Genomic DNA, 10,175 nt, shown 5'->3' with positions numbered 1-10,175 from the left:
CGAAATTATGAGAAAGAATATCGTTGTAATGAGATAGCGAGTCGTAAGTATGAAATAAAAGTCCAAATTGTGGGATAAATAACCAACATTATGAGACAGGAAATCGGAATTATGAGATATAAAGTTACAATAATAAGCTAGTAAATCATATATGAGTTGAGGGGGAATTATGAGATAATTAGTCAATTTTATATGATATAAAGTGGAAATTTTGAGATAAAAATGTAGAATTAGGAGATTTAATTTCATAATTATGAGATAGTTTATTGTAATTATTGTTGAAAGTGAAAATTAGGAGAAAATAAGTCTTAATTACGTTAAAAAAGTCAAATTATTGAGATAAGAAGTGAAAATCTAGGAGAAAGTAAGTCATTGATATGAGATTAAATGTTTAAATTGTAAGATCACAAGTCACAGCCTAATTAATTAATTTTCATGTAAGTTTTTCCCCTTTTTACTCGTGGAAATGAGCTTCCACGGCTTCCGTATCACATCTGTAGGTGCAGAAGAAATTGAGATTTCCCGGCTGCGCTCGAACGCATCACCAGTGTGGTTTCTACGGCAACGGCTGACAACACAGAGGACGATGGTTTACAGTAAGTTAAAAACGCTAACCGCTAACAAATAACTTGACCTACAACATTTAACTGCATGTTTACAGCCTCCAGTAAACACTGTGGTTCAAAGTGTCCGGTTAACTTTGTGTTCAGAGTGACAGCTGTGTAGTTTCAGAAGTTAAAACCCACAATCGACGAGTAGCATTAAGTTCTTTCCCATCCTGGTGTTACGGTGTAAAGAGTGACCGTGTTAACTGGTGACTCTCAGCCGAATGCGTCTGTAGTTGTTGTAGCTACAACGTAGTTTAAAGATGGAAAGTGTGCCAACGAATGTCTCTTTATGCAGTTTTTCTTATTACGTCAAAATACTCATCAGATATGTCGTTGAAAATAGAGTTAGGACACTTTCTGTTACAACTACGAAAAGGCTGGAAGTCTCCAGATACCACGGTCACCATTTACACCGTAACACTGGTAAGCTAGTTCGTAATTAAACCGAATTATTTGGGGTGTTTTTGCTATCTCTGTAATTATTAACGTTAACGACGGTAATGTTAAGCTAAATAAAATAATTAAGCACATCGTGTTTGTTCATCAACGCAGCCTAGTCTTGGTTAAACTATGTTACTATAACCTCAGATAGCTTTTACTGCTACTGCTAACCGGAAGCTTAGTGGGAGCTAAAGCTAACATTAATATGTTAATAATATATAATATATTATTATTATCATCACATATTAACTATTGTTAATACAATTTGATCATAAAAAATAATATACAATTTAAAAATGACAAATTTTAAAGAACAAAAAGTGATTGGGACTGCAGAAGAAGATTGACAGCCCTAATCTGAACAGTTTTTTTACTTTTCAATTCGGTGCGGTGCACATTTATTACCGTTTCCACTGTCTAAAGTTAGGAAGGGTACCAATATAAACCGCCCATGCCGTCCAAGCGGCCACCTCCAGGGTTGAAAAATTAAGCCAAGGCAAACGTGTAAAATCCTGCAGTTCCTGGAGTGTCCACTAGAGGCTGGCTGCAGAAGCACAGGAAGTCACATACACACCCATTCTAAAAGGCCTGTTTTTACAGCAGAGATTAACATGTTTACAGCCTGGTTCAAAAAAACAAATAGGTGTGATTTGTTATTGCCCTCACGGGCACACACTGTACGGCGGTGATTTTGATAACGCATCCTTTTTGATTTTATGAACAAGTTATCCATAATAAGGCGCGTAGCTGACACGACTAACAGGATTTCCAGCATGGCGGCCGCTGCCGATGGGACTCCAGCGCCCCCTGCAGGAACAGTTGAGTGACGTCTCTCAGGCTTCGTCTATTAGTAATCTATAGCAATCTATGGTACTGCCATACTTTTTTTGCTACCCTTCTGTCGAGGTACCAAACGTACCGCTCCGACCCTAAAGGGTGGAGCTCGACACACTGCAGTCCGTTGATTGGTCGAAAGAATCGTCACTTTCCAGTGCACAAACACAAAACGCGCCATGTTTGAATATCCCGTGGGGGTTTTCCAGATGAATTGTGGAATTTCAAGCAAGATCAGAGTTAAGCGGCGCACTTGGTGGAAACGTGGCTTTAGAGTGCTGTTATGTTCGTCCAGTCACAGAGGAGATGGTGCGTGGACGGGCCGAGCACAACGAGTGTGAGATCTTCTCCCTGGAGGAAGTGTCTCTTCATCAGCAGGACATCGAGAGGATCGAGCACATCGGCAGGTGGTGCAGAGACCTGAAGATCCTCTACCTGCAGAACAACCTCATCCCCAGGATAGGTGAGACATCCATCACCAGCAGCTCCACTGAACATCCATCATCTCCACACATCTGCACAGTGTGTTTATTCACTGAACACAGCTCTGACCACACATGGTCAAAACTGTCATTTCAAACTTGTTGACCCCTGCTGTGACTTTTATCATTGATGCCGCTGTAGCTGAAACCAGTGAAAACTGTCTTTAATCTCCAGAGAATCTCGGCCGCCTGAAGAAGCTGGAGTATTTAAATCTGGCTCTGAACAACATTGAATTCATCGAAAACCTCGAAGGTCAGTTTGCAAGAACACAGGCAGGGTTCTGGAGTATTTGTCGATGCTTTAATCAGGATGATTATTTGAGTTTTAGTGCTTTCACACCTGCAGAAAACTCCTGAAAAAGTCACATGGAGGAGCTGCATGTTTGAACGCTAACAGACACATTTTACCTGGAGTTTCTCCTGACAGCCTCAATTTTTTTTTCTGCAGCAAGTCCGAGTCAGCTTATGAAAGAAGGCAGCGAAGGCTACTTTGTAAAACCTTCAGGGCCAGGGTGTCCTGAAACTTTCCAGAGATGATTCCCTAAAGATTGTTTAAGATGGAAGTTGCACAGTCATCTATAAATCCTACAAACTTGCAGCATTTTACCCGTTGGATTTTTTCTCCCCTGTCTTCAGGCTGTGAGAGTCTTCAGAAGTTGGACCTGACTGTGAACTTTGTGGGTCGTCTGAGCAGCGTGGAGTCCCTGCAGTGCAACGTCCACCTGGCCGAGCTGTTCCTGGTGGGGAACCCCTGCACTGAGTTTGAGGGCTACAGGCAGTATGTGGTGGCATCTCTACCTCAACTCAAGGTAGCCAGTCAGCTGATCGGCTCAGATTTAGTTACTCTTAAGTGGTGTGACAACATGACAGAAAAGATCCCTACAGAGAGATAGACTGTTGTGCTTTTTATCAAACCCAGACACAGCTGTTACATCGCTCTGTTTACAGTCTCAAAACGTCATTAAGAAAAGCAGTTTTTTGACCTCTGGAGTTGTCGGAGGGAGTCTGGGCTCAGCCTCAGAGAGAGGGCGAGGAGCTCACACATTCAGGGCGGAGCTCGAAGTTGAGCCGCTACGCCTTCACATCGAAAGGAGCCAGGTGAGGTGAGTCGGGCATCTGATTAGGACGCCTCCTGGACGCCTCCCTTTGGAGGTTTTCCAGGCACGCCCAACTGGGAGGAGACCCCGGGGTCGACCCAGAGCTCGCTGGAGGGATTATATATCCCGTCTAGTCTGGGAAGGATTTGGAATCCCCCAGGAGGAGCTGGGAAACGTTGCTGTGGAGAGGGAAGTCTGGGTTGACGTTCTGCGCCTGCTGCCACCGCGACCTGACCTCAGATAAGCGGAAGAAAAATGGATGGATGTTCCGCTTTTATTGTGTGTTTTGTGTTTCAAACACATCCAGATAGGATGGGCTATATTTCCAGTTTTTTAAGATACATCGATATATTTCCATACAAGATATCAGGTATGACAATATCGTTAACGTCGATATCATTTATGCTCCGCCTCTCTCTCCCTCTCTCTCTCTCTCTCTCTCTCTCTGAGCAAAACAACAACAAAATACACCTGCATTACAAAATCCAAAACTGGGTGTGTTTTGTTCTGCAGGAAAGCAACGCTATCCAGATAAATATCGTGTGCCACCGTTGAAATCAAATATGATTTTGAGCTCCTAGTTGGAGCCAAATTCTCAAAGTTACACACACAAATGAATCGATCGGTGCACGAGTAGAGCGGCGGCTCCTGCGTTCTGTCAGGTCAAAATGTGTGTTTTTTTTCTGAATGGAGTTCGTCGTGTTTGTGGAGAGTCATGTGACAGCTTCTTGTTTCATCTCCCTCTTTGGCAAAAAGTCCTTCCTCTCCTCTCTGTAGCGTGGTCAGACACTCATCTCTCCTGATATTCACTTCATTATGTCGAGCATATGATTCCTCCTCCTTCAGTTCCTGGACGGGACGCAGATCAGCCGGTCGGAGCGCATTCGAGCCTCTCAGGGACTGGAGGAGGTGAAGAGGAGAGTCCGGGAGCAGGAGAGGGAGTACCTGAAGACGAGAGCCAGGGAGAAAGAGGAGGCACGGAGGAAGGCTGCAGGAGAGGAGAAAGGAAACGAGGAGAGGAGACCAGGCAGCGATGGACGCTGGTACACTGACATCAACAACACAGGGTGAGTACAAACAGGACCTCCTCCTCTCACTGTGTTTGGACTTTCTTTATGAGCTGGAAGTCTTCCATTGGGGGGGAGGAGACTGTAATCAAAGGAGCGTTGTGTTGCATTATGGGAAGTGTAGGAAACTATCACCTCCTCTTCTGCTTCAGTTTTGAGTCAGCTACACAGAGGCCGTGTGCAGTAAAAATACTAACCCAGAACTTCCACCAGAGACGTGTGCATTGTGTGTTTGCTCCAGTCCGTTAGGGCTCCGTTCTCCCTCGTCCGTCAACACCCACAGGCTGCATTCTTAGAGCAAAGCACGGAGCAGCATCGCCGATCAGCAGAGTACAAAGACAAAGGCATTCCCTTGGTTATTACGGTATCATGTGCAATGATGTATGTGGTATAAAACCGTATAAAATCCTTATAAACACATCAACAAACACACATACTGTCTTTGTTCTGAACTGTCAGAGCGGAGTCTTTTATTCTGAAAATACACCAGATGTTTTAATGTCGTTTCGCTGTCTGACTTCCTGTCCCGTTGATGCGCTGTGCTTCCATCAGAAATAGAAGCCTTGAGTATCTGCTGCAGAAGCGGAGCCAGAGGAAACACACACACTGACTGAAGTGAAACCTATCGGCTCCGCTGCTGTGACGGAGCGGAGACGACACATCTGGTGGAATTTAGGGGTTATGGTCCTGTTGTGAAGGTTGGATCAGAACCTTTCATTTGCTCAGCGTAGTGGGCGGGAGGGAGTGGAGACCTGGATGATTTTAAATCATAAATCGAGTTTGGTGTTAAAAATAAACAGATTGTATTTGCAGGCCCAGTCCTACTTCAAAGTGTAAACTGTTAGCGACCAGCATGCACACTTTCCTTAAGGATTTAAAGATTCACCTCTTTGTTTACCGGTAGAGATCTAATTACACTTATTTTAACTTCTCTCATCTGACAAGTCCTGATAAACTCTGCAGTTCAAGATGAAAATAACGACTGCATTTCTTATAAAAGAACAAAAAAAATGTGCGGCTGGAGTAAATGACATGCACTTGTTGAGTGTCTTAAAATGATTCAAATAGTGAATATTGCAAACCCCTCATGGCAGATCTTTCTTTTAATGATCACGAGCAGACAAAGCCTCAGTTTTTACTTCTGATGTCTCGATATAAGATGTTTATCTGCACTATTCAAGTGACTGTGGATTAAAGTGCACCAAGATATTTCCTCATATTTCAGTGTTTTTTTTTTGCAGTGAATGTAATAAAGAGATCTTTCTCTGCTGAAGTGGATCAAATTGAATTCTCTGAGGGACGTTACTTTACGACCTCGGCTTGAAGTGTCACAGTGAAGCCGTGTTCTCTGTCTCTGTAGTCCGGCGTTGGAGGAGAACAAGGAGAACCAGGAGGCGGAGGAGAACATACAAAAGGTGAACTCTGACCTGGATGAAGAGCAGCGGGAGAGAGAGTTCTGGCACACGCCGTGTTCATTCACCCCTGAATCTCGCCTGGAGGCTCACCGCCACCTGGAGGAGAAGAAGAGGGCAAAGGAGAAGTAAGTGCTCCTGACTTTCATACACCGAAGTTAAGGACTGTGTTTAAAATACTACGTTCCAAAGGGGAGTTCGTTTTTCCAATCAGACTTAAAGATCCTGCACAGGTTTGGTGTCGGAGAGCATCTTAAACTAGGGTGACCATGTTTTCAAATCTCCAAATAGGGACACAAACCCGTATGTATGAGCTCAGTGCACCTTCAACACCTGCATGGAAAGAGACCTAAACAATCCATTGATTAAAAACGGTAATTTTACTCCCAAAATGAGTCTTCCTGCAGGATATTAGAAACTCTACAATGTGTGATTCCGTTGTTTGGTATTTCGATAACCAAATGAAGTGCAGTGAATAAACAAATATTAAAGCGTGCCCATTAGCTAAAACTCAGTGTTTCTGCTTTTCTTCATATTTTACACACAGGGGCGTGTCCAGCCTTTTTTTTGATTGATTTTTTTGATTTTTTTATATTGTATGCCACCCCTCGCCCCCCTTTGGACACGCCCCTGTTTACATAATACTTATGTTCAACAAGCTTCTCCTGAAGCCCAAATAAATCATTTTAAACCGCTAATTTGGCACCAATTAATCCGTATCTGATAGTTACCCGGAGCTTGAATCGATAGCATGGCCGTCACACCTGTACAGTCCAATGTGCACAAACTGAGTGAGAAATATTTATACTTTTATTTATTCGTTGACGTTTGCAATGTGTTTATGGAGATAACGACGCCATTAAGATTAATTGTGCAGCCCGACTTGTTACATGTAGAACTTGTTGACCACAGCTTGCTGCCACCTTTGACGTCAAATATACGACATCTAAAATATGAATAAAAAAAATAAAACAAACTTGTGCATGTGGAGAGAGATAAAAGCTTCACAAGTCCAAAAAATATCTCAGGATCACTGGATGTGACGTGGACTGAAATCCAATTGAACTGCTGAAAACAACTTAACATTATTCTCTGTTTGATGGTTTGGTTGTAGTTCACTGTTTCAGCCACTGGGTGTCACTGTTACATCAACCATCATGATGCTGAAGCTGGTCCAATGAGCGGACAGACTCAGAGCCAGCTCACTCATCATATTTTGTTTTTCCTTCTGGGGAATCTGTTCTCCCAAACAGACAAATGGATTATTTTCAAGAGTTTCTTGACTTCAGACCCTCTGCACCCCCTTTTGGTCTGAGTATGAAACTCTTGACTTCAGACCCTCTGCACCCCCTTTTGGTCTGAGTATGAAACTCTTGACTTCAGACCCTCTGCACCCCCTTTTGGTCTGAGTATGAAACTCTTGACTTCAGACCCTCTGCACCCCCTTTTGGTCTGAGTATGAAACTCTTGACTTCAGACCCTCTGCACCCCCTTTTGGTCTGAGTATGAAACTCTTGACTTCAGACCCTCTGCACCCCCTTTTGGTCTGAGTATGAAACTCTTCACTTCAGACCAGAAACATAATTTAAGGAAACATTCGATCACCCGGGGAAAAAAAATCAATCAATGAGTGGCTTTATCGACCCCGGGCGAGGTGATTTGTTTTCCGTCCAACAGCAACAACGGACATAAGTTTCATGTTTTGACACATCACTTAACCGGACAGATGAAGCCCCTCTCACAGGTTCATCTGTCGGGTTAATGAGACGTTGTCAGGGTCGGGACAGCAGTAGAGAATAATCTGTAAGACATGTGAGCAGGTCCAGAGAGTCACTGAGGAAGCTGCTCTGAAGTTATGTTTGTAACTTTGTGACTAATGAATCTGTCCGGTAAGCTGGAGGAGACCAATTACCCTGAATGATTTACAGACTGTGATGATTCTCACAACCTGAGCTGGACTTTTGCTCTGAACATTTAAAACCATGTCGTTTGACGACTGTGTTTCTCTGTCTCTCGTTATTTTCCTGGAGCAATGAACCAACACTGGTGCCAGGAATCTAGCCCAACATCTTGTGGTCTTCTTCTTTTCGATCTTTCAGATATCTTGTCTTGATTTTGTCTTGTCTTGATTTTTTGTTTGAAAAAACTTTGGGAATCTGTTGGATCAGAGAAATCCAGGCTAAGCCAGAAGATGGACCTGGATTTGTTCAATTAGTCAAAATACCTCACTAGAAAAATATTGGACTCCCAAAAAAAACTCAGTAGACTACTACTCTGTCGAAGTTTATATAGTATAGTATATCCTCTGAAAATAACTCTGTGAGTCATGACTGTCTACAATGGGTGTAACACCCGAATCCCACTGTCTGTGATGTTTTCAGAGTTTTCAGAGTCCTATCTTCAGTTTGTTTACATCGCCCGGACGGCCGGTTGACTCCTCCCCTCGAGTATAAAAGTTGTTTAATTGAGGGACTAGAGAAAATAAGAATAACATACTGTACTCACTGCTTAACTGTGTTTCTAGATCACGGTAAATTTACATGCAGTGTGAAGATACGAGCATAATAAAGATCGCTAGCATTAGCATGCTAACACAACAATGCACCACGAGTTGTTTTGGTTTCATGCTGGTGCTCAAGGGCGACATCTGCTGGATCAAAAAATCACATATAAAAACTTAATTGAGTTCTTCCAAGCTAAACATCCAACAAATGCCGGGGAAAAACTGCCCTAAAAGTTACAGAACTTCACCTCACAGGGTATCCGTACGGCTCCACTGGTTCCAATGACTGATATCGCTTTCTATTCGTTTCCTATGGAGAGCCGGAGAAGCAGTCGAGCAGCGCGTTTTGGGATCATTGCAGCGAGTTTCAATAGGGGCTCCAGCGCGCTCGCCGGACAAGAATAGGCCAGAGCTCTATTCTATGCAAGTCCATGGACCTCCCGTACTAGCCACGTGTTTATCCAATCAGGTGCATTCATTGAGGCTACGTCACCTAAAAGAAGGCAGTGGAGAGGTCCAGGAGAAAAATCGGAACAAGTGGGTATACGCCCATCAAGCGGCGAGTTGAGTCTTATGTAATATTCTAATATTTTAAAATTCTGGACTTTTGACTTTCATGAGCTGTGAGTCATCATGGTCAAGATCCAAACAAAAGAAGGCTTCAGATATGCTGTTGTTATAAAAAACACACATGAACATGAGACTGTGAAGGTTAAGCGTGACGGCTGCCTCACTCAGCACACTCATCACCGGGTGACATATATGAGGCACAAAGGGAGCATTTAGTGCTTCAGGGCTCAATAGATGCTGACGTTCATGTCTGTGATGTTGAGGACGCAGAATGCTGATTCTTCTCAAAGCACCAGGTCGTCAGAGAGAAGTGTACATTTTTATTTACAGATGTTGCTACAGTCGTTAAATGAGCCGACAGAAGCAGGTAGTGATGATGCTTTTTTGTTTTCTGTGTTTGTGATTTACTTGAGGGACGATGTTCACACAGGACGGATGTGAAGTTCTATTTATTTTTCTGATCTTGGGATATCTGAGCTGGAAGGTTTGCTGGCAGAAATTTGTCCCGTCTGAAGAGGAGGCTGTTTAAACTACAAGAGCTTTACGAGAGAGGATTGTAAACGGGGAAAAAGGTGCTTTAAATAAAGGTTTATTGAAATATTACAACACTAATTATTAGAGACAAAAACAAAGAAATAAGGGATTTAACCACTGCTGGGTTTTGCAAAAGCCAGAGTCCACAGGGGTGGCATGGGTCCCCCTTGAAATCTGATTGGCCACCCCCAAAATCCAAATCGATGAGAGGCAGGACTTAAGTACAAATCAACTATTCTGGATGTTTCCTACAGTCTGCTGGTAGTTTTCTTATACATACTTTGATCTTTCCAAAAAAAAAATCTGAGCAAAAGCTCTGTGTTGCAGTGGATGTACTTGCCAATACATTTATTTTGATGCCCTAAAGAGGCAAGCTAAGAAGATGTATATTCTAGTTTTAGTTTAGTGCTTTCACACTTTCAGAAAAACTCCTGATATTTCCAGGAGGAGCTGCATGTGTGAACGCAAACAGCCACATTTATTACTCATTCTTCACCCGGAGCTTCCCCTCCAGCCTCCTCGTATTTATTCTGCAGAAAGTCAGAGTGAGCTGATGTGTGAGGTGCATGTGTGAACAGCGAGGTCAGGAGTATATCCGATGCAGTCCTGAAAATATCCAAACGGCTT

At 43.1% G+C, this 10,175-nt stretch overlaps 1 protein-coding gene and 1 long non-coding RNA gene across 3 annotated transcripts in view; one reads left to right on the top strand and one right to left on the bottom strand.

The window, feature by feature from the left end:
- Positions 1-10,175, bottom strand: part of LOC132978438 (uncharacterized) — a 79,633-nt gene that overhangs the window by 24,176 nt on the left and 45,282 nt on the right. The gene's annotated exons all lie outside the window — the stretch shown is intronic.
- The window catches only part of dnaaf11 (dynein axonemal assembly factor 11), a 39,293-nt gene continuing 29,630 nt past the window's right edge, over positions 513-10,175 (top strand). Inside the window, exons 1-6 of one of the 2 annotated variants that reach the window (XM_061043607.1) lie at positions 513-596; positions 2,179-2,346; positions 2,541-2,618; positions 3,002-3,174; positions 4,309-4,529; positions 5,890-6,069. In XM_061043607.1, coding sequence (XP_060899590.1) covers positions 587-596; positions 2,179-2,346; positions 2,541-2,618; positions 3,002-3,174; positions 4,309-4,529; positions 5,890-6,069 — 830 coding nt within the window. In that variant the 5' untranslated portion in view covers positions 513-586. The remainder of the gene's footprint in view (positions 597-2,178; positions 2,347-2,540; positions 2,619-3,001; positions 3,175-4,308; positions 4,530-5,889; positions 6,070-10,175) is intronic. The other variant, XM_061043608.1, reaches the window with a different exon arrangement.

This window comes from Labrus mixtus, chromosome 8 (genome assembly GCF_963584025.1).
Source record: "Labrus mixtus chromosome 8, fLabMix1.1, whole genome shotgun sequence".
In the NCBI taxonomy this organism is placed as follows: domain Eukaryota; kingdom Metazoa; phylum Chordata; class Actinopteri; order Labriformes; family Labridae; genus Labrus; species Labrus mixtus.
Note: the sequence above shows the minus strand (reverse complement) of the source record. Positions and strands in the feature narration are given on the sequence as shown.